This window comes from Vidua macroura, chromosome 4 (assembly GCF_024509145.1).
Source record: "Vidua macroura isolate BioBank_ID:100142 chromosome 4, ASM2450914v1, whole genome shotgun sequence".
Classification (NCBI taxonomy): Eukaryota; Metazoa; Chordata; class Aves; order Passeriformes; family Viduidae; genus Vidua; species Vidua macroura.
This window is the reverse complement of record NC_071574.1, coordinates 31,193,240-31,221,226: the sequence shown is the minus strand read 5'-3', so window position 1 is coordinate 31,221,226 and position 27,987 is coordinate 31,193,240. Positions and strand designations below refer to the sequence as shown.

Sequence of the window (27,987 nt, the reverse complement as noted above, 5' to 3'; positions counted from 1 at the left end):
GCTCTGGGAAGCTGCTGAGCTAGGGTGGGTGCTCTGGGCAGATCAATGGGTCAGCTCTGACCCGCACAGCAGGTCCAGTGGCCAGCTTTGAAGGTCAACTGGGGTGAGGAACCATATGGACCTTTTGGCCATCTGCTTGTTGTCTGAGCTGTGTCAAGTGATGCCAGCTGGCTCATCCTAGGTTATTTGCTGAAGAAATAGTGCTATCATTTAAAGTTTGTTAGGGTGTTTGGTTTCAAGGGCTTAGGTAACACCACTGGTAACTGTTGATTTGATTCCTCTTGCCATGTTCTAAAGTTGTTTTTTCATTTCATGAACAATGATATAATATTAGAAGCCATTTAAGTATGCATACCCATGCAATCCAGACTTTGTTACTGAAGTTAGTGCATCCTGATTTTTGTCTTTGCAACACTTGACCAAATCTGGAAAACATTTGGTTTGCCTACAAATGGTTATAAATGTAGGGCTGATTTTTGTTTTGCTTATGGGAGAACCCTGTGCAAAAACAGATTTTCAAAGTGCTCAGATGGAGATGTGTGTGGAAATCCTATCAGGTTAACTAGTATGATTTCTTCCCATACAAAAAGTTCTTTTGGTGAGTGAACCTACTTTGATGCTGGATGCTGTTGTAAGATTAGGACTGAACACAGGATCATGAATATAATAAAAAATGTATTTTAAAAGAATCATTACATATGGATTCCTGTCTCCTGCCTTTAACTGTTGAAAAACAGCACTTGTGGAATAAGGTGCACCTCCACAAAAATAAGAACAGCAAAACCCCATGAGAAATTTTGCCATTGCTAGAGGATGGTGGGTGGCACAGAGTCCTGTCCTTCATTAGTGCATTTGCACATTGTGGGCGAATAGGCACAAAGTGAAGAGCAAGACTTCTTGAAAGTTTCTGCCCTACTATATACGGTGAGTGAGGAAGTATGAAGCAGATGAAAGAGCTGGCAGTCATGATTTTGCCTTCAATAGTACTAGTTCTCCCCCATATACATTCAGTCCTCCAAACCATTGTAAAGATTTCTGCTAGCCCTTGAGCACAGATTGTCCTGCAGCAAAACATCTGTGAATTCCAGCATGGCTGTGCTAACCTGCCTTGGAGCAGAGCTGTTCCCAGACTACATCCTGCAGTGGCACTTGCTAACACACATCCAGCATTGCAGGTTCTGCCTGAAATCTGTATCCAAATCATACCCAGGCAGCAGGCAGTCTGTAATCATGCTTTTGATTTATAAGGGTTGGGATCTGCAATCAGTTATGCCCATGTGGATCTAGTCAGGAAAATGAGATTGCCAAGGGGTGAATGAGGCTGGGTGTTAATGCTTCATCTGGTGGGTAATTATAGGATTGTTCACCTGTGAAGCAGAATTGATTCCAGCTCTCTGTCATGCAGAATAAGGAATTAACCAGAGCTAAAACTTCAAAGCACTGCAGTGATATAGATATTAATTTGAAAAATGGAAATGAGAAGTTTTTAAAGGCAGCAGATCAGACTATTCATTTATATGGTGAGTCAAGCCATAAGAAATGTGTTGCTTTTCTTGAAGTTGACCCACAGTTGTGTCTTTGTGGTCCTTTGCTGGGAGCTTTGGTAAAACATGCCTTGCAGAGGAGCTGTCTCATTATTCCCTTTTCATTGTCAGTGTTTATAGAAACTGTTTTTCATAATGGAAGAACATATTCTGTACCACAGCAACTTAAAATTGTCTTTTAAGTCTCTGAAGCCTTGAATTACAGGCTGCAAATGATTGTGGTAATAACAATAATAAACCTCAATCTTAATTACAGAATGGGGAAGAAAGGAAAATCATGGTTCATCCTCAGCCTATTACCTAATGCAACATGTCTCCATTGAGTTTCACACACTGAACCTGTGACTTTGACAGTTCCTGCTCCTTGCAATTTCCTCTGTTTCTGCCTTTGCCGTGTAGTACTTGGGCATCTCCTGCACCCTACTGCAGCAGATGAAATGCACCCAGCCAGCCTGCTCTCAGGTGTGCTGGCAGCTGCTTTTGGCCCAAGTGGTCCCGACTGTCCATTTTAGTCACAGTCTGCTGTTTTACCTAATCATACAGAAAGTGAAATCCCAGATGCTGCTTTCTTCTACAGCTTCTTTCCTGTCATGTGGTGCCATAGTAGAGCCTAATGAGGCATGTTCACCAACATATGGCTGAGCTATCTCAAATGTCTCTATAGATTATGTATCACCAGATGCAAAGCTAATGCCCCATCCTACAAATGCTGAAAGAAACAGAATGTACACAGTTAAAAGTCAAAATGAGTTATTAAATTTCTGCACACTACAATTTTTGAGGTTGGAGGGAGCCATATGGAAAACACATACTTCTTACTTGGATTCTGCTCTTGTTCTTATGGTGTCCTGGTCCTGCAAAAGAGAGCTGAGTTGGTGAGATGTACTTGCCTATTACCCTTTTTCCCTATGACACAGCAAAAGAATGAAGAAAGAAAACAAAATCTTTTATTAATTTTCTTTTTGCTTTCTGTAACTGAACTGGCATGGAGCATGCTGCAATGTGTCTAGATCAGCAGAGAAGGAGCTTTGGTTCTGACATATTTCTGTTCATCAGGTATTTAGAGCTTCTGGAGTAGAGCTCTGTTTGCTCCACCCTTTGCTAAAGGATGTTCTGAAGTCTTTAGTTGCTGCTCCAAGAGTAAGATTTTCAGTTTGATGCTTTATTGTAGAAGTTTTCCAGTTCCCGCATACCTCTGGACGTATCTAAAATGAGAAGGATATATTTATATCCTTGTCAGTAGAAAAATATCCAGTTGGAAAATTAGTAACATACAGTCCATTTTATTGGTTTAAATTAATTACACAGAAATTATGTTAAAAATCCATGTGTATATGTTTATCCTCTGGGTAAAAATAGTTAAATTCTTTTTTCCTTCAAGCTACAATTGCTCAGATTACCTCAGGAAATACCAAAAGTTTATGTCCTTGAAGGACTACTTTGTTCAACTGCTGAAGTAATCATAAAACTCAACCATCAGAAGAAAAAAAAAATTAAAAGCCAAAATAAGGTTGTTTCTTAGAATTGCATCAGTTGTTAGCAAAGGGTTGTTGTTGTCAGTTGTTATCAGTACTGACCCCTGAATCTATCTGTATGTATCACTGTTGAGCTTTTAGTGTGGTTTGTCACACTGGAATAAGCTTTCCTTTTTGTTCCTTTTACTGCATTTTAAGTAATACAGTTTATTGTAGTGTCCTAGCAGTATATTTGGAAAGTCTATTGCATGTACATTTGAATATTTATAAGAATTTTATGTATTTTCCATTATTCTGATTAAAAATGGATTGTAGAAAACTCACCCTAAATTCTGAGAAGATATATTCTCACTGAATCATCCATTGATTCTCCTAAGAGACTTTGAGCTACTTCTAGTTTTTCCCTGTCTAATCACTAAATGTCCAACTTGAACTGCAGACATCATCCCTACTAAACTTGTCTTGACAGCCAGGAAATTATAAAGGTAGCCCAAAGTTTAAATGTTTGGTTTTACTGAACTGCCAGAGGTTCTGTGTCTTTACCAGCTTCTACAAAAATGCATGTATGTAAAAGGTTGTCCCTATTAGTTGAATTACTTGAATTTACTGCAATTTTACTACTTAACACACTGTGATTCTAGCATTTAGTGTATATTTAGTTAAACTCGCTCATTACTAAGAAAAAATTTCCTGCATTTTGGTCACCTTTCATCTTCATTTTCATGTTGAAAAATTTACTTCACAAATAGATTATCTTACAGAATGTACTTCCAAAGTGCTATATTTTGGGACTGAATATTGTATTTACTTTTCAAATAATTACTTCATAAAGTTTATATAAAATGTAATTATTAGCAGCTTGCAAATTCAATGGACCTTAGAATTCACTGTTAAGGGGTATTTTGACAGAAACTTGCGATCAGACTGCAGGTGATTGCTTCCCAGATACTTCTCAAAGAGCCCCCTGCTCCTAAGATTTATATTCTGGGGCTTTGACTCCATTTGTGTGCATGTTTTACTTCATGAGTTACTTAAGCAGAATGTCTCTAAAGCCTGTTTGAAATAACATTAACTTTACCATTTGCAAAGATAAATTAATCTTCTGAAACAACACTTTTTTTTCTACCCTGACGCATTTCCAAATTGGTATAGACTAGTAGTAAAATTTAGCATTGTTAAAGATTTAACTGAATCTGTGTTTCTAAAATTAGAATTATGGACACTGTTTTGAAACAGAACTTGCTCTCTTTCAGTGGCTTGGTGAATGGTAAAGATCATATACTTTGAAAAGAACTTGTCTCTCAAAAATTAATTGGGAGTGCTGATTTTTTTCCACATAGTCTGACCTTCTTTTAGAGTAGCAATACATGTTGAAACTATTTTGACAGCCTGCTGAATTTTATTTTATATGTCTAGTAAGTGCTATTTTATTTCTGTGTACTTTCAGGAATTATTTACCTGACCTCAGCTCTTGGCCACCTGGCACATTCTGCACTCTTCCTGACCGTTTCTGCACGGGATGGGGGTGGCCTTCCCTCTGCCAGCAATGCAGCTGTCACAGTAAACGTCCTTCAGACTGTCTTGGTCCCTGCCATATTTGAGAGATCTCGGTATAGCTTTTCTGTTCCAGAAGATGCACCTGAAGACAGTATGATTGGCACCGTAAAGGCCAGAGAGCCTCCAAGTAAGTCACATTCTCAGTCAGAGATTGTTGTATTTTTGTTGTGACCATTAACTGGAAATAGCTGTAGATGATTTTTTTTTCCCTTAAACCTCCGTGCTATTCATTCAGTCTGTCAAGCATTAAATAGAATTTACCTTTGGTATTTACAGCAACTGGTGTAATGGCTGCTTTATCAGGATGCTCTTTAGAACAGTTGGAGATTCATGGTACTCTCCTTGGTGGTCCATAGAGGTTGGCAATGGCCTCCATTTTCTTCCTGATGGATCTCTATAATTGTAAATGAGGAGATAGGAAGCATGTTGGGAAGGTTTAAGTAAGTGTGACGGTCTGGCTCATGTTAAAGCATTAGCCATGCAAGGCAAATCTCAGAGCAATACTTAAGATCAGAGAGTATTCAGAAGTTTCACAGGATCTGCAAGGAGTGCTCCTGGCCACCCCTCAAAAAACCAAACCAAAACCCCACATTGTCTCAAATTAAGTGGAGAAGTCCAGATGAATGTTTGCAGGACCTTTTGAAAATATATTTAATCCATCTGGTTTTGTTATCATTTGTAAATGGAAATGGATTAGCTCCTGACAGTCCTTGGTCATAAAGAGCCCTGTCCTGAGAGCTGTACATTTTTGGTTCCTATGCAGAGCAGTGGGATCTGTGAGTCCATATAACAGCCTGATGATGCATCTGTAAATGTAAGGTGGTAGATGGCAAGGTTTCACACGAGCTTGATTAGTCAGCTCCTCCCACTTCCTTTTTTTGGGAAGGACTGTCCTCAGGGTGGAGATAGCACCCATGGGGTGGCCTTGGTAGTAAGTCTGAATCTTCAGACAGCTTGTGCCTTAGGTAGCATCTGGTGTATAAATGTTACAACAATGGTCACCCATGAACAGTAAGTTTATTAAAATACATTTTTTTCAGGGAGCTGCCACCTGTTTCATTCCTTGCTATAGCGAATGCCTGTGTGTAGTGAAATTGCTTCCACAAGACGAATTTATAGGCGTGTTTTTTTCTGTATTTTAGATCAGGGAGAAACAAGAGGCTATTATGTGATTTTTCTCCATAGAGTTTTACAATACCAGTGTGATGAAAATCAAACAGTACAGAAGTGGATAAACTCTATACATTCATATTTTACTGAAGGGCTCCAGGGATAGGAAGGAGGAAGCATAAAAAGCCCAAGAATGTCCAACAGCTGTGTAGCTTACATTTATTCCATTGAATTTAACAGCATGCATTCTCCCCAGATGTTCTTGCCAATGTTTATGCTATCACTTCAGTTTTATTTTATTTTTTTTTACATTTTTTGTTGTTGTTTCCATTTCTAGATTCACTAGAAGTGGTTTCTTACAGAATTTGCTCTGGTGATCCACATGGGAAGTTCTCTATCGACCCCCAGTTTGGCATTATCCGCACCAAGAAACAGCTTGACCACGAAGCTCAGTCTGTTGTGGTGCTCACTGTTCAGTCACAGCTGGGTGACTCCCCTGTCTACAGCAGCACTCAAGTCAACATATCTGTGACAGACATCAATGACAACCCTCCTGTGTTTCTTACCAAATCTGATAAGGTAACAATCTCACATACCCAGCCTCCTGGCACTGCTGTCTACATTGCTCATGCAGAAGACAAAGACAGTGGCCTAAATGGGGCAATCAAATACAGTATTGCAAGCACGCAGTCAGATGCATTTAGCATTGATCCAAGTCTCGGAGTGATAAACCTTACCAGGACAGTGTTGGCAGAAAAGCAGCAGGAATACACTCTACACATAGCAGCTGAAGACTGTGGAAGTCCTCCTCTGACTTCTTTGCTGATGTTGACAGTGGTTATTGAAGAGCAGAAGATGGGCCCTACTTTGGTTTTCCAAAGCCTGGTGTATCAAGTAGAAGTCGGTGAAGCTACCTCTCCAGGTGCCCAAATCCTTCAGGTTCAAGCACACTCACTTGATCCACACAGCGTTACCTCCAATCTGACGTATTCCTTAGAGCCTAGCACTGATTCTGTTGCATTTGGAATCAGCTCTGATACTGGCTGGATTTATCTTCGGAAACATTTGAATTATGAATGCACACAGATGCTGAGTTTTAGAGCCTTGGTCAGCACATCTGAGGATGAAAACCTCAGGCAAAATGCAAGTGCATCTATAATAGTTAATGTCCTGGATGAAAATGATCATTCTCCCATGTTTATGCATGAGAGCTACTTCTTTGAAGTTGAAGAAAATCCGATTCCCAGTGGTGTGGTTGGCACCATTACAGCTGTTGACAAAGACTCAGGAAGAAATGGACAGCTTTCCTATTTCCTCTTGTCTGATGGAAAGTATTTCAAGATTAATTCCAACACAGGTAGCATTTTATGATTTGTAATCTGCCTAATATTGCTTTTGGAAAACTGCCTTCCCTAAGGGTAGGGAAGTAAAGGATACAGCTTCCAGGCAGCTTTTGCTGTGAATCTTTTTGGTAGATATATGAATATTTTAACTCAGAGTGTCACAATTTGGGGAATTAAATAGACTCAATATATTTTCATGAAGAATGGACTAGCCCTTAGGATTTTTTTTTTTTCATGACTTTGTTCAGGTCACTTGGTCATAAGTTTCGGTGTTTGGCTGAAACAAATTAAAACGAGAAGTTTTAAGTTCTCGTTTCAATAGTTTAAAAGAAGTTTGCCTGTGATCAAGTACAGTTGAAAAGTACCGATCAGCCATAAGTAACTATAAAAGTACTTATGAAGTTAGACAAAGTGATTTAAAATACTTGTGAATGCTTCTGTAACTGACATCAAAACTGAGTTCATGGCATCACAGAAGTCAAATTGGCTGAGAGAAATTTTTTGCAGCATAGGGTGTACTCTGCAGTGAATCCCAAATGCCTCAAGTAATAGGGGTTATGTCTACACAGTATAACACCAGAGACCAGAGCATGGTGAGCTTAAAGGAAGGGAATCCTTCAAGGGATACAGGCACAGTAAATAATCCAGTTTAGCAAAATGATACATAGGAAGCAATGATCTGCTGTTTAAAATTCCTGTTTCCAGATGTCCGGTCCCCATGGGGACTGAATAGGCTTTCCCAGAATTTCTCTGTATGAATCTCAAAATAAAAGCAGGTTCCTTTTGAGTACACTTATGGAAGTTTCAGACAAACAGAATACTAGGAGTTAACCAAGAATATTTGAAAAAAACATGTGGTTACCTGTGTGATGAGCTTTAGTCAACCACAAATCTCCGGCTATATTGGGTATGGCTAAGCAGACAGGGAGAAGATTGGTCACATCTATTTGCTAGGTTTACCAGAATGTATGGGAGACATAAAGGTTTATGATTAATGTACAAAATTAATAAAAGCCCCTTGTCAGCAGTTAAACCCCTGTGCTCATGCATTATCTGTCCTGGAGTGTTGTGAAGGCCAGATGGATTTCTTTGGAAGGAAAGCACTTTGGTTCATACTGTTTTACACCTTTGCTCTGGGGCACCCAGTGTACAGTAAAAGATGTCATAGGGCACTAAAGTGCATATGTAAAACTCTGACAGAATGTTTCTAACAGGATGGGGTTTGGAAAGTGGAGTTTTCATGTTGGGGATCAGGTGTATCAGGGGGCACGTATCATTATTTCACATTAAATTAAATGCATAAATTGCATACACTGAGTGCTAGCATACAGTAAACACCTAACTGCGTTTCTTCCCCTTTTCCTTGGCCGCCAGGTGAAATCATAAACTGGGCGGCGCTGGACCGTGAGGAGCGGGCCCACCACGAGCTGCAGGTGCTGGCGACGGACGCGGGGCGGCCTCGGCGCAGCGCCACGGCCGCCGTGCACATCTCTGTGCGTGACCGCAACGACCACGCGCCGCGCTTCCCGCAGGAGGCGCTGCGCCGACAGGTGGGGCAGAGAACCGCACAGCGCCGCCCTGCGGCTGCACCGCGCACTGCGGGTCCTCCCAAACCGGGGCGCTGCACACCGCCAGATCTAAAGGGTGGCATGAGCATAATTCTGCTCATGTGTGCAGTGGCATCCCTTTTGGTTTCTGACCTCTAAAACCACAGTAAAGATGTTTGAGTTAGCACTCTATGCAGACCCTGACAGAGGTTTGCTAGAACTGTTGTTTAACCATCTCGTGAAAAGTTCATTGCATTCACTGTAAATATTACTGAAATGGAAAATAGAGCAGCAGCTAAACTCTTGTGTTATGGTAAGGGATTTGTTTTAAGACTGGCTTTATCTGTGTATAATTGCAAATCATTTATAAACTGCTTGGTGACAGGTTTTGGAAGGGCAGCCATCAGGGACACTTGTTGCCACCATCTTTGCAAAAGACTTTGATTCTGGAAACAACGGTGTTGTGTTATATTCAATAGAATCAGGTAAGAATTTAAAGGGTTAATTAATACAGAAAGATACATTAAAATAACTAGCATTTTAGAAAAGCCATGTATCATACAAGATTTTGTTTATTTTGTGTTGGGTAGAATAAAGCTGCCTTTGTAAATAGGAATCAGCATCATCATGTGTCTTACAAAGTATTTAAGAAGGTGCAAGCAGCTGCCTTTTCTCCCTTTGCTCTCTGCGCCATCTTTCATGGGGTTTAGTTGCTTCTGTGGCTGGCCAGAGAGTGATCCAACAGCTCTCAGAAAAGACTAGGACCATGATCTTGTACTGCACAGTTTAGTATTTCAGTCAGTTGTTTAACATCTTAAAGGAAAAAAGGATCTCCCTTTTCCCATGACCAGTTGAAAGTTTTCCTGCTAAAATAACAGTTTGTGACAGTCTGAGACAGAGATCAGAGGGATCAGCACATAATCTGGGCAAACAATGAGGTTTGTGGTTTTTAGTTCAGGTTTCACCCTTTGTTTAGCAGTGTGTTAACCTGACATAGCTGCTTAAAAACACTTCTCTTTAGTTTTCCCCATAATTCCTACACGTAATAGCTCACTTCTGGGGTAAGCTGTAGGATCCAGTTTTGTTTGCAGTGAAATTAATAACAGAGCAGTCCTAAATTAGAACATGAGTGGGACTGAGGCATTAATACTAGTAGGAGACATAGATGTGATGTCTGGATTTGCTGCATACCACTTGCTACACTTTCCTAAAAGTGAGCACTCCCTCTATAACCAGGAAGGAAAACAGGTTGGTTACTCCTGCTTTCCTTCACTATTGCTTCAAAACTGTGAGAGCTACCAGGAATAGAACTATTTCTCTTTTGTTTGGTTTCTGTTCTATTCTCCCAGTTTAATGTAATCAATACTTTTTAAGCTTGGGATTTGTAATCTATGGTAATTTGCATGTAGATCTTACTGTTTCATCAGAGCAAGAAAACATCATTCCCTTAAGTTGGATATAAATGACTGCCTATTCCAGAGGGAATTGGATGGTATCTTAGACTTCTGCATTGTGAGTAAGAATATTTTACACAAGAAAGATCCCCCTTGTGAAAAAGGGAACAAGTAGTGTGCAACCCTTTGTTTGAAGAGTGATGGCCAGACAATGCAGGAGGTGTTTTTCAGGGGTCTCTGCCTATTCATGTGTCTTACCATGTCCCCTTCCTTCAAACAGCACATTGGATTTTCTTACTGGCTTCACTGTAGAGCTCCCAGAGGGGAGTAAGTAAGAGTTCAATTTATAAAAATGACTAGCAACACAAAATATGACTGGTCTTGCAAAAGCCGTCTCTGGAAAGAACAAAAGCATAAAAACAGCAGCAAACACACCCCATCTTCCCCCCCTTTCAAATGCAAAAAAACCACAAAAAAATCTCTCCTAGCCTTGGAACTAGATATTTTCCTGATAAACAGATCCAGAAACAGCTGAGCTTCTCTGATACTAATTTTTGTTGTTAGTTGGCTCACAGCCTTTAACATCTGGTCTTCTGTTTCATGGTGAAATTTTTGCCTGGTTTATATTTAAAATAGTGTTTTCTTTTTCTGGGATACTGTTCAGTACTTAAATATGAAGAAGAAACATGATCTGATTTACAGCCATATTTGTTAAATAGAGAGACAGCAGGTTAACTGGAGAACTCCATGCAGAGCAGTGCTCTATTCTTCAGTCATGGGGCTGCCACAAGATGGAGAGCTGCAAGTGTCAGTGTCACCTGTTAAGCTCGTAAATGTTGCTGGGTAATTTTTAATGTTCTTGAGATCTTAAAGAAATTTCAAGATAGCAGCAGTGTATTAAGCTATGCAGGAATATTAATGACAAATGCCCACAAAATAAATGAGGAAAAATTTGAAAAGAACTATGAAGTTTACACACCAGATGAATTTTAGGTTACAGGGAAGTGTTTCCTTCCAAATGCCCCTTCCTCTTCCTAGAAAATCAAAGCAAATAATCCTTTAAAAATGGGTGTGTATGGAAGTAGGTGGGCATATGACCCTACCTCCACTTCTGTGTTATCACTAATTCAGAGTTAATCCCAGCTGTGTGTACTATTTATTCCATAGTGAATCTGGCAGTCAAAGTTATTTTCCTGGTCTTCTTTATGACTGTCAATAGGATATAGTATAGCATTTATAAGAGAAATTAGTGGGTATTTATAGGGCATCTGGAACTACTGCTTTGTGTGTTAAGTCTAGCATTGACAGAGGCTTTTACAGTTATATTTGGAGCAATTATATGAATGCAACATTAGCCCTTGACTACACAAGTGCCAAGAGAAGGCTAGTTACACTGCTAACATGCACAAATTGGCAAGTGCTGTCCATGTGTCTGTGAAGAAGTCCTTGTTCTCCAGAATAACTTGCAAGCAGCATGCGGGGAGCATTCACAGACTTGCAGAGGGCTACATTTCTGCACAAGCCCTTATGTTCAGGTTCTTTGGAAGCCATGGCCTTGCCTTCCTCTTTTGTGTTAAAGGAAACAACTTTTCCATCATCTAAAAGGAGAAGGACATGTTCAGGGCACTAAGTATTTTAACACCTAGGAAATAGTTGTTCAGGAAATTAGGTAAAAATACACAGCTAACTATCATTGTGTGCTGAAGTCACTAATCTCTGAGAAATCTCTAGTGTTATTTTCTGTTTGCTTTCTGTGTAATTTTGCCTAAATGCCAGTTTCTGTAAGGCCTGAATGTTCAGCCAGCCGAAGTTTACAGTAACACATTGCTTGGTGTCTCTCAGGCCACCATTTCTTTTCTTTTTGGTTCTAAACTGCAGTTTCTGTGATCATCTTTGAGAACACAGAGCTGAAAGTGTCTGACTTTTAGATAACCTCATGTAAATGAAAGTCTGGCCAACAGGTTGGACAAGGCAGAGATGAAAAATTTAATTGTAAACACATATGTATTTATTGGCTGGTTACTTTTGCAAGCTTAAGAAGAGACTGGGGCCATTGGAGTCTGTTGAGGGATTGAATTTTTTTCTGTTCCATGTTTCATCTGCTCTTTAGAGTTTCCTTATTTCTTATCCATTTCTCCTATACTTTCTTCCTTTTCTCCTCAGATACAAAAGGACATATTTAGGGTGTATGATATAAGCAGCAGTTGTCTAATTCAGGTGACTTTTGGAGATGAGAGCTAAGGAAATATTTCTGGAAATGCAGCGAGTGTGAGCTTTTAGAGCAATGACTGACATGCTGTATAGGTGTTAAATTTTTTCTCAGCGTAAACGTTTTTTCTGACTTTCAATCAAATAGCTACATTGGGAATACATTTTAAAAATAGATTGATAAAAATACAAAAAAATAGACAGGAGACATTTCAGTTTTGACTGTCTTTATAATGTGGTATTAGATAAAAAAGTGAAAATGTGAAACACTTAGAAAATGGAAAGCCCAAGAGTTTTTTCTTTTATACAATGTCTCTTTCCTGTATTTTCGGACTTTTTTGTTACTTTCATTGCCACTAAAATATGCACAAAAATATTTCATGCAATATTTGAATTTTAGTGTAAGTGAAGGTTTTAGCAAAATACTGAAAATATATCCATGCAATTCACATTGTATGTTCTGTTTCTCGTATCTTCTGTGACTTTTGCTTAGCTGGAATTTTGTGTCATTAAACACTATGTGTAACAAAATAGCAGATCTGTGACTGTAGATACATTGTTGGGACCTACACCAGGAAAGTAAACCCAAAAGCTATGTATGAAAATAGTAATATAGCAGCATTAATATTTTGAAACTACCACGAAAAATGCAAAATGCAAGACTGTCTCACTCAATATGGTTGTCTCTATATATTGTTTCCTTTTGTTGGCAATTTCCTTGTTAATGTTCCAGACAGCAAGACTCAACCCAGAAGGGACTGATGGAGAATTAAAGCTATATTAATGCAAAAAATAGCAGAACAATATTGAAAAAAATTCCTGTATGTTGGTTGTGAAAACCCAGTTTTCTAATTAGTTTGCTAAGTGTTCTTTTTCTTCAAATGTTACAGATGCAAATATTTTACAGTTGCAGATGATATAATTGGATACAAAAGTGAACATCTATATGTGCAGTTAACTAATTTGAATGTGCAGATTTGGAGAACATAAAAACAACTTCATGCTCACTTAGGTGCCTATGGAAATACAGTTCTTTATGTGTGTTTTGTGTACTACATCTGCACTGAATTTATTTTTACCTCAGTTGCTTACTGTAATAGCAGGTGTTATGCTGCATGACTTTATTTAACCCACTAGCACACCTTATTAAAAATTCACATAACAGAAAGCTGTTTGGATAGTATTCGAAGAGAGAAGTACTTATAACAATTGTGATTTTCTCCGTTTTTGGTGATGTATACAGAGTAATAGATACTTTCCCATTTTACTAAAATTTGAAAATAATTTATATTCAATTTCTTGAAAATGGGGGAGCCATGTGTCAGTCTTTTTTTTTTCCCAGAGGAGGTTTATATTAGATGTTAGGAAAAATTTCTTTACTTAATTGTTTGTCAAGCATAGGAATAGGCTGTCCAGTGAGGTGGTGGAGTCAGCATCCCCAGAGGTATTTAAAACACATGTAGACATGGTACTTAGGGACATGGTTTAGTGAACCTGGCAGCGTTGGGTTAAAGGTTCCACTTGATGATCTTAAGGATCTTTTCTTCAACTTAAATGATTCTCTAATTCTAAGTCATGAAGAACTATGTATTCATCTGTGGTAAAATTATTCTTTGCAACTCTCAAATAAATGATGTGGCTGCAAGTAATAACTTTAATTAAAAGCCACTTATTATTAGAGTGCCACCAGTCCTTGATGAAAGATATAAGCATAATTTCCAATATTCACATGTTTCTCTACAACAGCTTACTGTAAGATTGTAGCTACCCCCAACTGGCTGCTGGTACAGACTACAACCAGAGCAGGTGGCACTGCTGCAGTCACAGTGCACTGTACAGGTCTACAGTGCTCTTTGCTGGCCTTGTAATCTGTGAGTCACAGGAGATACTTGACACTTCATGCCAATTTGAAGACTAAGACTTAATTCTTTCTCTGGCCCTGTCTGCCAAGGTTAGAAAGAGGAGGACCAGTTTTGGGCTATCTGTCACCCTCTTGATGCACACACCATTGGTGTGAGTAAAGTTGGTACAAAACTGGGCTGTTGCTTTAGTACTCTATGCAGTTTCTCCCCATATTTTTCTAAATCCACACTAAGTGGTTTATAATAACTAGGTACTCAATGAAGAAAGAGGAGGTGAACCAAACAAGCCAGAGAGATCCAAATGAGTGCAGCAGGTTCCTTTCCTCCAGGTCCTGCTCTTTTTTACTGTTCATTACAAAGTTCAGTACTATGGAGGCACCTGTTACTGATTTGCAATAACACATATCCATTTTTACCCCCTGAAGAGGATATAGGATACTTCCAGATTGATGCTGTCAGTGGAGAGTTAAGAACAACCCGGCCTCTGTCACATGCTGAGAGATCTGACTACAGAATGACGGTGATAGCCAAGGACCAGGGGATGCCTTCGCTTCAAGGACGTGCTGCTGTTTACATCCAGGTATTTATTTACCTTGTACAGATAGAACAATTATGTTAAATACTTAGTTTCTTTGAAGAAAAAAAAAAAAACAACTTTGGAAGAATGTTGGGAAATAAACTGAAAAAAGGAAGAAGCTCAAAATTGTAAGCATCTTGTCTCATGGTAATTTTCCCTAGCTGTTTCTTTGTTGAGGGAGGAAATGAGAGGGCAGACTCATTTTGATTTAAGAATGCACAACAGCATTCTGGATCTTGCAAATAGATGATGCTTGTGCTTTAGGAGATCATTGGAAACACTGGGAAATAGGAGGAAAATATCCAGGTAGGCAGAGAGAAAAATATCAAGTGGGACTGAAAGTGGGGAAGAGAGTAGACTTTTTTGTTTTCTCCACTAAGTTGCTCTCTTTTCTAAATTCTGTCTCTATAACCTTGCATATCTCATTTCTTTGTGCTGATTTATACAAGGCTGCTCTTCATGAGAGTGTGAAATGCAGCATGTGCTCATTCCATAGCCAACCACCTGCTGTTCATTGAGCCACAGTGGGGCTGCTTTGTCCAGGCCACCTGTGCACTCCTCTGTCAGAGGCTGAATGTCATTGAGGCTGCTATTTTCAACTCACCCTAGAGATGGTTAATTTTGGATAGCTTGTAGCTTCAGTCCAGGCAAGGCAAATGCTGTTCCCACAGTTGAAGAGAGTTAAAGGACTCCTCTCCTGGAGCAACAGGAGAAACAATGGGTGATGAACTGACTGTAACCCCCATTCCCTGTCTCCCTGCACCCCTGGAGGAGGAGTGAAGGGTGGGGGAAAGGTGTATTTTTAAGCTCTTATTTTACTTCTCATTATCTTGCTCTGATTTTGTTTGCAATAAGTTTAGTTAATTTCTCTAATTCTAATCTGTTTTGGTCGTGATGGTATTTGCTGAGTGATCTCTCCTCATCTCAGCTCATAAACTTTCATTATGTTTTCTGTCCCCTGTTCACTGGCAGAGGGGAGTGAGAAAGCAGCTTTTCTGGTACCTGGCATCCAGCCAAGGTCAGCCCACTACACATTACAATATTCATAATAAGAGTGGCAAAATATTGCAGTCTTTGTGTTTTGGTTGCAGGTGATCCCACTTCCCAATGGGAGATCTGGCTTTTCTCAGGACTTCAGGCACTTTGTCGTACCTGAAAATTTTAAACCTGCACAAGTGTTGGATTCTCTGAAGGTGCCAAGTAACCATGTAGCACTCAACAGGAAACTACATTTCAGTATTGCTAAAGATGATAATGTTCATTTTGAAATAAACAGCTTAACAGGAGACCTTTATCTTTCTAAGGAGCTTGACTATGAAACAGATTCACACTTTCTTTTGCAAGTTATTATAAAGGATTATAATAATCCCCCACAAAATAGCACTGTCTTCCTAAGTATTGATGTAGAAGATAAGAATGATCATTCTCCACATTTTCAAGATGACTTTGTAGTGATTGGCATAGAAGAAAATGTACCCGTTGGCACTCTGGTGTACACATTCAATGCAAAGGATGAAGATGGCAGTTTTCTGAACAGCAAAATAGAGTATTCCTTAGAAATAAGTAACACAGGTGAAAATCCATTTCTTATTGACCCTTTGTATGGCGCCTTGACCACAGCTTCTCCACTGGACAGGGAGATTACTCGTTCTGTGATCTTGACGGTGTTTGCAGAAGACCAGGCAATAAATCTGACTGATCGTCGGCTGGATTCCCTGGCTGTCAAAATTGTTATTTTAGATATCAATGACAACAGCCCCAGTTTTATGTCTTCGCCTCTTTCCTATGTCATGGAGGATGTGGAGGTGGGCTTCCTTGTACACCACATAATTGCAAAGGATCCTGATGAGGGAAGAAATGGACAAGTTACATATCACATTCTTTCAGGCAATGAAAACAAAGCATTTGTACTGGATAAAATCACAGGTACTGTAACTTCTGTTCTCTGTGGTTTCTTGTGTTGTGATTCTCACAGTAACATTTGGGAGTGCATACCATACAATAGTGAAATACCACATTAGTGTGGCACTCTGCTCAGGTGACTTATTGTCCTCAGGGATGATTGCCTTGGGCAGAGCACCACACAAGCAGGGCACTGCAGAGCACGGTAGTCAAGCACTGTGAGACTCGGCTCAAAAATTTTGACATAACACTGTTACTGTGTTGTGTGGGTGTACTGGGGCATCTTCCAATAGTGTATTGAGGAAGGTGGGGAGAAAATGCGGGCAGTGAAATACTTCATTCGGATTTTGGCATTATGCATGCTTAAAGCATGTGCACACATGTATATTATGATATGTACAAATGAGGAAAGGCAAAGTTGAGATCAGGCAGTCTGCATTACACTGTGGGTGGAACATGTTCAGTGGAGGCTCAAAGTGCTGATGAATTCCGTTCTTCAGCCCTCTGAAATTGTCTGCTTTCTAACTCTTATACTATATTCTCACAAATGCAAATATTGCCTTAATAGTAGTAATATTTTCTGGTTCTTATTCTGATTCTGAATCCATTAGGTGATGCAGCTGACACTGATTTGTAGAGTTCCTAACTGCATAACTTGCGTGCAAAAGAAGACAAATATTTAAGTTAAATAAGTTAAATAAAAAGCAATTTCTGAACTTTGCTTTAATTTTCCATGAATCCAAATTTCCCTGGATGCAAAAGGCAGTATTTCTGGGCCAATTAGTACTGTAGAAGGAATCAAAGGTAATGAATGACTGCAAAGTCTGGAAGCCTTGCAGCAGTGGCGTGGTGATGCTACATTGAAGCTGTGAGTGCTGGAACAGCTAGGATCCTAACCTGGACCAGGGTACTTTTTTAAAACCTTTTTTCTTTAAACTAGGACTCTTAACTACAGCCCAGTTTCTAGACCGTGAGGTTCAGGAGCGCTACAGTTTGACAGTCATAGCTCTTGATGATGGCAGCCCAGCTCTCTCTGCCACACAAATTCTAACCATCATTGTTCTTGATGTGAATGATGAGACCCCGGGATTTCTGAAGCAACTTTATGAGACTGCAGTTCATGAAAACCGAGATCCAGGGGAGTTTGTCATAAGAGTGGAGGCTGTGGACCGAGATGCAGGTAATTTGTGTCCTTTTGCTTGTAATTTACTTGTGGACCATAGTAGACCAATCCAATCTTGATGCCTTGCATGTACAGCTGTTGTGCTTTTCCCAAGTTTTTGAGTTTCAAAATATGAGTTTTGGTTCAGACTCTCAATCTTTAATTGGAGCTTGGAGGTATTGTGACTTGCACTTTGGGGTAGCTTCAGCTCTGATGGGTATATTAAATGTAAAATGCGTTCTTGTGTGACACAGCATATTGTAGGTTTCACATGAAGAAAGCCAACGTGTTCTGGTTATAAATGAGCGAACAATATTCAACTCAAAGTTTATATCTGAACATTTTGTCACTCTCAATCAGAGCGTTTTAGATAGTTTTAAAGCAGTTCAGTAGTCAAGAGTCCTGGTTTCGTAATAGAACCGGCAAATGTGCACTCATCTTTTCTGACCAGAGAGGGGCACTGTCATCCAAGATTTTCAAGCTGGTTGAGCTGTGAAGGGTAATGGAAGCTGCTCCGGGTTTTAAATAGGCCTTTACATGCAGAGTGTTAATGTATTGCTTTTCAAAAATACACAGAATGGATCAATAAGATGTGGGGATGGTTCATCTCCTCAGTGAATCACATATAAGGACTAAACCTGAGAGAGACTGCTAAGCAACAAAAAATTCCCTCCAGTTCTTCAACTACCTGCTCTTTTGAACTGTCTAAAATGCACAGCATATGATGTTACGAGGTAGTCCGTGTGCTCGTGTGCTGGAGCACTTATACAAGGTCTGTGTGATAAATAATAAAATCTGGAAAGAGAGTTAAATATTACAATACTGCCATCTTTGGCCCAAAGGTAGTCTCAGCTCTGTGAATGACTTAATTTTTACTGTGGGTTCACTTTCTGTACTTTCTTTAGAATTGTGTAAGACTGTGCTATTGTAAAAACAGATAATGGAACTTGTTAGCAAAATAATTTTATGTATTCAATAAGATTTGTAATTTTAATGTAGAGCACATATTGATTACAAAAGGCTGATGTGGGCTCAGTAGATGTATTATATAGAAAAGACATTTCCCCACAAGTATGTAAAGTATTTAAAAATTGGGAATGTGCATGTATCCCTGTCTGTTATGATCTCCATAACAGCTGAGCTGTACTGCAGTCTGCCCCTGTATCTCACTCTTCCAAATATTTTCTTTCTTTTGTGGATCACAAAAAAGGTGATACTTGAAGAAAGGTTTGGAAGATAAAAGAGACAACTGAGAATTTGCTTGTATTCTTCTCCCTCCTTTTCCATCCCTTATATTTTTTTCACATCTTGTGGGAAATACAGCAGAAGGGAAGCAGTTAGTGGGAGGGAGTCTGGGTGGCTTGGCAGGGTGGAGAGGACGGGCATTCCAAGTGTACTGTGTGGCATAGTGTGTGCCTGCTTGTGCAGACACTTTGGGCTGGAGCACTGTTGTGGCTGATGGTTCCTTCCTGCTATTTTTTAAAGTACATTTTCCAATAACCACAGTCCTTCTGTTGGGTCTTTTTCTCACATTTGCATGATTTGGCCCCATGTCATGGGTGTGTCATAGAATTGTTTCAAATTAATATTAAAGTGATGTTCATAAAGTAAGAAAATTTTATTTATATAGGAGTCATATAAATATAATACTACTCACTTTTCTTATGTTTTTGGAACACAATTTTTGAATAAGATGACTCCTGTCATGGTGTTCTTTTTTTTTGTTTTTCAATTGTATATTTTTTTACGCACTCTTTAAATTGTAGTTCACATCCCAGTAATATTTGTATAGTCTCAGTGGAGGACTTTCTCCCATCACACTTTTTTGTTCACTTCGTATATTCCCTGAGTGACCACTGGGAGGAACCAGTCATTATCAACCTTTTATTTTCCTTTCTACTTCATTCTCTGTGACTGGAAGAGGGTCTTTTCTGGGGGAAATCACAAGTAATATTTCTGACTTTGGAATGGTTTTCTTTCACATGAATATCCCTGAAACCTTTTGTGTAGTTACCTCCCTCCTGCACATTACAACACCTGCGCTTAAGTTGCCTGACTTTGGGAGCCTTTAGGGAGCCCTCTGTGCTCTCACCCCTACACAGCTGACATCTGACAGCTCAGCATCAGTAAATGCAGGTGTAAAAGATGTTAACTTTGGAAAATATGTATGTTGGAAAAACACACATAGGAAAAGCAAAGATACCAGCAGCATACTTAAAATAGGTCAGGGTTTTTTTCTTGAGGTAGGTCTTTGCAGAAGACTAATCTAGCAAACCAAACTAGCATTTGGCAAGGTCTCCTTTTAAGCTGATGTGTACCTCTGTGGTTCAATCGTTATGACTGGAGCCTTAGGAAAAAAATCTTAAAAGGTTAATAGAAACCATTGACTTCAAGTTATGAGACAGGGCTTACTGCAATTCATTAAACATTATTGTAAAGTCCTATAAAGATGAGACTTGAATCTGGTTTTGGGGCAGGGGGGCTGTTTTTTATTTCAGTTTGAAATTTCAGCCCCTAAAACGTGACCAGTGCCACTGAATAATTAACCAGCAGGTTGGATTAAGTGCAAATGTGCTAGCTGCTGTGCTGTGCTGTGTACACATGTAGAGTCAGCACTCTCCTCTCCTGGGCAGGGTGTGCAGCTTTTTCCTAATGCTACTGTATACTCCTAGCAGTTGGATATGGGAAAGGATTTAGTAAATTCTTGGTAAATAAATGTAATTAAGACGTCACGTGTTTTCTTTAAGACTTAAAAGTTTTAACTTCAGCATTGTGTAAATAGTCAACTTGGATGCCACCCATGTTTTTCAGCCCTGGTTGTGAATAGTGTCCATTGTGGAATCTGTTCCAGAAGGAACTGGGTTGAAGCAGCTCAATTGCAAAAGGCAAGAAGCTAATAGTATCAGACCTGCAGCTTTGTGTCTCATTTTTTCCATCTGTAGCATTTTGGTGATTAAGGGTAGATAAATGCAGGCAGAATTGTGAATAGCTTTTAAAATTTAGTTGAATGTTATCTGATTTGGGCAGATCAGATAAATATATGTTAGTAACCTGACACTTTGAAGACATTCACCTTGATTGTCCTCACTGATGTGATTTTTCTTCCTTCTTCCATAAAGCTGAAAGGATTTCTGTAAGTCATTTTTCCTCCTGATGTGTATTGTATACATCCCTCCCTTGACTTAGTTTAGGTGCTAATGCATTCATGGTAGTAATTCTCTTAATCAAATTTCAGAGAACTGTCAACCACTTAACAAAGCTATTCAAAGGCAAATGAAGTTGAATATGTTAAAAACTGTAGGCTCTGTTTCTTCTCTCACATGAGTGCTTCCCCATCAGCTCCAGTGCAGATTGTCTTGTGTTTGACTGTAACAGATGAGAATAGGTAGGCAGTGTTTGACATTGAATAGGAGTTCTCATATGACTAGAAGTGTCATGTAATTTTTCAGGTGCTCCAACTGTCCCTGCCCTACTAAAGGATTAATTCTGGGTGGGAAAAACACAGAATGGTTGATGGGAACATAAAAAAATTTTCAAAAAAATAAGGACACAATAGTCAAACCCTTTGGGTATAACGTAAGATTAAACTCATTGAAGCTAATAATATAAGTGTGTTGGAGATGACATTATATTTTCCTTGGGAGGATGTTGAAATGAGAAGAAATATGAAAGGAATTATCTTACAACCATAATAGGTAAGAATGTTGATTCTCCTTTCCTGTTCAACTACGGTGAGCAACTTTGAAAGAAAGGTTTCTAAAACCTTTAAAAGTTTTAGTTTATTTCCTAGAGAAAGATGGGAAGGCTAATATCCCTGCACTGTATACAGCTGTTAGGTCTGATCAGGAACTGTATGGAATTGTCATTCCGAAGAACCTGGAGGGAAAAGAAAGAGACATATAAGTAGACCTGAATATGAGGAGAGCTGCTGTGTTTTACTAAGATTTCCATTCTGTTTTAAAGGGCTGAATTCCTTGCTTCAGTATGAAATCTTACCAGGAGCTGGTTATGAGAAATTCAAGATGAATTCGGACAGTGGAGAACTTGTAACAGCTGCATCACTGGACAGGGAAACCCAGGAGGTTTTCAGTATTAAAGGTAGCAGTGTGAAATATCTATGAATGCCTCTAGAGTGGGAAGTGAGAGTGAGCAAGGTGTTACTCTCAGCATTACTTTTTTCATGCCTTCTGAATTAGATGCAAGTGGTAAGATTTTCCAGTACAGAAGAGCATATGCTTTTTGCATAGGACAAATAACTCTCCTACTCTGATATTATTAAAGAGCATCTATTGTTGCAACCACAACCACTGAATGAAATTTGCTTTCTTTTTATTGATCTTAGTTTTGGTTCGGGACAGTGGAACTCCATCGCTGTCAAGCACAGTGACAGTAATCTGCACAGTGCTGGATGAAAATGATCACTCTCCCACATTTCTTCTTCCTTCCTCTGAGATCTTTATTCCAGAGAACCAACAGCTTTCTGTTGTCTACATTGTCCGGGCTGTAGATATGGATGCTGGCAATAATGGAGCTCTAAGATACAAAATAATTGGTAAGTTCTATTCCATCATTTTGTTAGTGTAAATCAGGGAAATATATAAACAGCAGCATTCAAATTTTAGACTAGTCTTGACTTTACCAGGCCTCCCTAGCTCCCATCTTGTCCACATGCTTCTTTTATGTGGAAAAGAAAAGAGATCTTTCACCCTTTTGTCAGCACTAATAAGCACTTCCCAGGCATACTTTCATCTGCATTCTGGATTTGAAATAGTGCAGAACACAGAAACAAAAAAAAAAAAAAATCAAATGGTGGAACGAGGCATTAATCATGAAGGCATAATTTTTGTCCTTTTTGTTATAGTTGTAGAAGTGTGAATGTAAATATTCCCTTGAAAATATACCCAAGAATTAATTGAAATTTATTTATTTAATGATATTTATTAAATTTTATTTCATGAGAGCTTCTTTCACCCAGCAATTAGTAATGTCATACTTGGCTTCCATCTTGCCAAACTCTCCCTGTGTTCACTATGCCAATGTAAGCTCGACAGCTGTTCAAAGCCTCCTGTAGAATCTTTGGACAAATAAAAGTTTGCTGTGCTTACTTTGGTTTGTGGCTCTCAGCAATAGCTCAAATGTAGGCAGAGAGCTACTGTGGTAAAAACCAACAAATTTTTCTTTGAAAAAACAGTAATGAATTCCTTTGTTTTCTTGGTTTTAATGTTGTGGTCTTCTATGACATTTAATTTAGTTACCTTTGGTCTTTCTGCATATTATGAAGTATGTAAGCCATTCACTGTTACTAAAAATGCTGACTTTTCAGCTGACTGCTTCATATTTATTACCAGTGCCCCCAAATCATGACTTTGTACAGCTCTTGAATTCCAAGAGATAGGTTTGTAGAAGAGAACAAGGAGCAAGCAATGACAATTGTCAGCAATTCTTTATAGATTTGTGGAATTTTGTAACTAAGGTTGGGAAGAGGTCACTTCATGCAGCAGCATAGATGCATGAGCATTTATAAGGTGGGCTGGTTTGGGAAAAAAAGGTATGCATCTGGCCAAAAAGCCAGTCTGTAAATTGATATGACATTCTGCATTTGTTATTATTGCTACTCAACTCACTGATTTAAGTGAAACACAGGTTTTAATTTGTATGAGAAGTAAAATATGTGAAAGGCATATGAGCAATTGGACCTTGTTATTGCAAATAGCATAGAGCATTCACATGGGGTTCTTCTTCAAAAGTAGTTGTTTGTGATCATTTCATTTTTTGTGTTTGAAAGGTGGAAATGTTGGAGAATACTTCACACTAAATAACACATCAGGCAAGCTGCTGATCACTCGTAGCTTAGACAGAGAAGACATCAGCAATTTCACTCTTGTAATTGCGTGCCATGACCTAGGCAGTCCCTCGAGAAGCTCCACTGCACAGCTCTATCTAACAGTCTTGGATGAAAATGACCACAGCCCATTGTTTGTGAAGACCCAGTATCAAATCTCTGTGACAGAAGACCTGGAGGAAGGCTCAGCCATCCTGGACCTCTCTGCTTCTGATGAAGATGCTGGCCTCAATGGTGAAATTATGTACTCCCTCATTGATGACACCTATGGAGCATTTGCCATCAATAGTGTCACGGGATCCATCATTACTACAAAGGCACTGGACAGGGAGACCAAGTCACAGTACACTTTTAGGGCTGTGGCAAGTGATTGTAGCACCCATTTTCCAAGGAGCACCACTGTCAGTGTTGTGGTGCACATTGATGATGTCAATGACAACGATCCTGTTTTTTTGCAGAATCCTATCAGGGTCTTTGTGCCTGCTGAAACTGCTGTGAATGAGACAGTAACCACTGTGAGAGCAGAGGATGTGGATCTGGGATCAAATGGAGCTATTGTTTTTAATTTGATGATGGCAGAAACTGTATTTCAAATCAATGTGAAGACAGGTGACATCATTCTTCGGGAGCCCTTGGCTTCCAAGGCCTTCAGTACCCAGCTGCTAGTGACAGCTTCAGATCAAGGCATCACACCTCGAACAGCCACAGCTGTGGTCATTATCTTTACAGAAGAGCAAGAGGAGGTGATCTCATTCAGCCACAGCCTGTACGAAGCAAGTGTGCCTGAAAACAGTGCAGCAGGTGGGCATGAAATCCCTCTTCTTGTAGTTGCCAATCTCCCCTCCCTTTGGAATGGTAATTGTAATGAATAGTATAGGGAAACCCTTTTTTTTTTTTTTCTGTGCAGCAGCAGGGAAAACTTAATGTGGATGTAGCCAATACCTATTTGCCCCTTTCAAATGCACTAGCATGAAAAACATGCAATGGAGGAGGCGTTGTCTAATCATCAGTGGGTTCATTCATTTAGCAAAATTACTTTAATGATGGGCTTTATGATGTGGTTTTTTTTAATGGCAGCATTTATTTGTTGTTTCTCTGAGCAGTGCACACAAGCACAGATGAGTTGAGTGTTGGGAACCAGTCACATTTCTTGGGAACCTGGCATTTCTTGTTTTCACAAACCCCTTCACAAACTGTAGTAGCTTTCATGAATACCTTACTGAAGTTTTGGACTTTGCAGAAGAAGGAGAAAGGGGAGTAGGATGGGGTAGAGAAGGTTGGAGGCTATTGGTACACGGTCACTTGGACAGGCTTCTACAGTGTCTCTCTAGGTAGAGACTGCACTATCGAATGCCACCTATAGACAAACCAGCTTCAGTCACGAGGTGCTTACAGATTTATTTGGCTTTGTTCTGGCTATTGATAAGAATTACTGCTCTACTTTTTATCATTCTAAGAACATTAGTAGTTATCCATCCAGCCAATTAGATGTGGTATCTTCTCCTGCATCAGGGATTGGCTCTGTCATGAGGGGCAGAAAGGAATGGCTTTCACATATTTCTGTCCACAAATCTCACTATTTAATTGGCCAGATGTATTTAAAGATCTGACTTGCATAATATTCTCAATTAAAACAGCTCGTGAGGTTCACCTTGAACAAGTAATTTCTCTTTTATAATTCAAACTTCCCTCAGTAAAACAAAGGCAGTATTCCCTTACATCCTAAGGGTTTTGTGAGACTAGTGCATTCCTAGATCTTGAGTAACAGCCTGTATATTGGATTATGAATCAGTAAATAAGAAATGTGTTAGTAATTTTGGAAAACCAATCAATATTCTTGGATGATTGCAAACAGAAGAGAGAATGAAGGGTGAAGAAGGCTGTTGCAGTAATTACTGCTGTGGTTATTCAGCCATTTCTTCCTCTGTGCTTGTTTGGGACTACAAGCCAAATTTTTGAATTGTTAAATTTAATGAAAGAAAATAAAGATAACAGCTTTATGGCAATAGATAAACTGCTCTGATCCTAGATTTTTAAAGTGTAGCTGTGTTCCTGGGTCAAGCTAAAAAGCCAGCCTGAAATTACAGAAATGCCCCAAGGAACTGTGGTATCAGAATGCCATTGTGCTCTCCCATTCAATCTATAGAAATATAATTAAGATTCAATTTAAGTTGTTTTGATTAAAGGAAATTCAGCAAAGCTTCAGGGTAAACAGGCGGGTTTGATCACAAAATGTTAGCTTGCGTTTAATAATACTTCTATTTGCTAAGAAGATCAAATTCTTCTAAGAATATAAGAGATTTTACCAAATACTAGTACTGTTTGTCTCTGTTTATACTATTTTCCTTTTTTCATAAGCATAAATAAATATCAAATATTTTACATTTCAGTGGGAAAGAAAAGCATGATTGTAATTAAAACTCTCATAGAATTTAGCTTATAGGATAGATGTGATCCTGAGACCCCTACAAATGTGAATGGTACCAGTGTATTCAGTCCAGGGAAGATTTACATTACATACTGATTATTTGTAGAACTGGTATTAATAAATGTGGCTTCTCTTCATAATTTTATGTCTGCCTTAACTGATGGAGGCGAAAAATGCTACATTTATTTTTAAAAGAATAAAAAATGTGAATAAGATAAACGACAAAAAAACAAAGCCAAGGGTCCTTAGTTTTAATTTAATCTAAACCCATCAAATGGGCAAGTGCCTCAGGAACTGGTCCTTGTGGTCACATTTTCTTTAAGTGTTTGACCTCCAAGTTTAATGACCTTTAGAAAACCCCATTTTTCTATATTTTTTGTTTAATATTGAATATTTAATGTCCTTAAATATTATAAACTGTACTACAGCAGGTACTTACAAGCTAATCAATAAATAATCAAGTGACTGCTCTTCAGAGGGTAAGAAACCTGTATTATTTACCCAACTTTTAGTTGAGTGGTTGTTTGCATAACACTTGCAGACAGATTCACCAATAAAACTTCTTGACTTCTCCATTTTCTTAGCTATTCTTCTTGACTTCTCTATTTTCTTAGCTATTCTTCTTGACTTCTCTATTTTCTTCTTGACTCTCTATTTTCTTTTCTTTATTAGATATCAAATATGTATCCCCTCATTCTTTAAGTCAAAGATTCACAGAATAGGTGAGGTTGGGTTAGGGTTAGGGATCAAAAGGCTCATCTGGTACCACCTCCCTGCTCCAGCAGGATCATTGCAGAGCACAAGGCACAGGATTGTGTCCAGACAGTTCTTGAATCATTATCTCCATGCTCAACTTTTCATTTCATGGCAATTAAGGGGTCTGAAGAAATAATGGTAAGGATGAATACAGGTTAGATGGCAGAAGACGGTGAAAAGAGACTACTATAATGAGGACTGAAGAAAGAAGAAAATGCTGCAGTGATACAGCAGCTCTGTATGGTGCTACTGTTAGGACATACATATAAAAAAACCCCCATATATATAAAACATATATGTCCTAACAAAAAATTCAGCAAGTGTTTTGGAGCTGATTTGGCCAGCTAGGCAAATGCTGTTCGCTCGGACATGTTTTTGTTTTGAGTCTGCAGGCATAATGGTGGGATCTGGGCTGTATAAAACAGTTTGAGATACTTCCATATGCAGTCAGACTGTATGTGATTAAACTGAAAAAAAAAAATGGATTTACATATTTTACGTCACTCTTCATGTCTTTCAACATTTTTTACTAATTTGGAGGTCAATTGCCTAGCATTTCAAGCCAGTCTGACTGCTTTCGCTTTGAACCTGATCTCCCTGCTGCCTTGCTCTATCTTCAGTGTTGATCTCAGCCTCGATGTGTCTTGCAGGGAGAAAGCTCCCTTTCCCTGATTTTTCTCTGTTAAGATCTACATGATGTGACCTCTGAGGCAATGTCTGAAATTGCATGTGATTGGAATGGCAAGTTCCAGCAGATGGACATTTTATGTTGCTCTTTATCTGTATAGGGCCTGTTTATGTCACAGCTGACCTCACACTTTGGTCATATTTTTTTGACAATGAACTGTAAAAATTCACTGCTTGGAGGAATCATTTTCTGTGAAATGTATCAGAATACAAGAGATTTGTACTCTGCTAAAAAGAAGTTATAAACAATTCTATCTGTGTGAAAAATGTGGAGCTTAAAGATTGGGATATGAGGACTCAGAAAAAAAGTTGATTAACCTAACCTCTGAAAAACAAGGATTCAAGTAGAAATGCTGCTGCTTCCTTTATTTCTGGTAGTATTTTTTCTTAAACACACAAGCAAACAAACAAAAAGTTGCAGACAGTGTTAAAAGATAAAGAGGGATAGTCTTCAGGCCTTGGGGTTTTTTATCTCTAACTCTGCTCTGAGGATGGTATCATTGATTGTCCTTGCAGTTTTCTGTAGTAAATCAAAGTTTCTTGGCAATGAAAATTCAACTTACAGCCCCTTATTTTAGTTCCTAAAAAAACTC

The 27,987-nt window shown here is 38.9% G+C and overlaps 1 protein-coding gene across 1 annotated transcript in view; it reads left to right on the top strand.

The window, feature by feature from the left end:
• The window catches only part of DCHS2 (dachsous cadherin-related 2), a 107,028-nt gene that overhangs the window by 59,279 nt on the left and 19,762 nt on the right, over positions 1–27,987 (top strand). The window contains exons 4-13 of the mRNA XM_053976327.1: positions 4,467–4,703; positions 6,024–7,043; positions 8,404–8,579; positions 8,962–9,061; positions 14,466–14,620; positions 15,709–16,543; positions 17,460–17,699; positions 21,645–21,779; positions 22,024–22,233; positions 23,467–24,324. Coding sequence (XP_053832302.1) covers positions 4,467–4,703; positions 6,024–7,043; positions 8,404–8,579; positions 8,962–9,061; positions 14,466–14,620; positions 15,709–16,543; positions 17,460–17,699; positions 21,645–21,779; positions 22,024–22,233; positions 23,467–24,324 — 3,966 coding nt within the window. The remainder of the gene's footprint in view (positions 1–4,466; positions 4,704–6,023; positions 7,044–8,403; positions 8,580–8,961; positions 9,062–14,465; positions 14,621–15,708; positions 16,544–17,459; positions 17,700–21,644; positions 21,780–22,023; positions 22,234–23,466; positions 24,325–27,987) is intronic.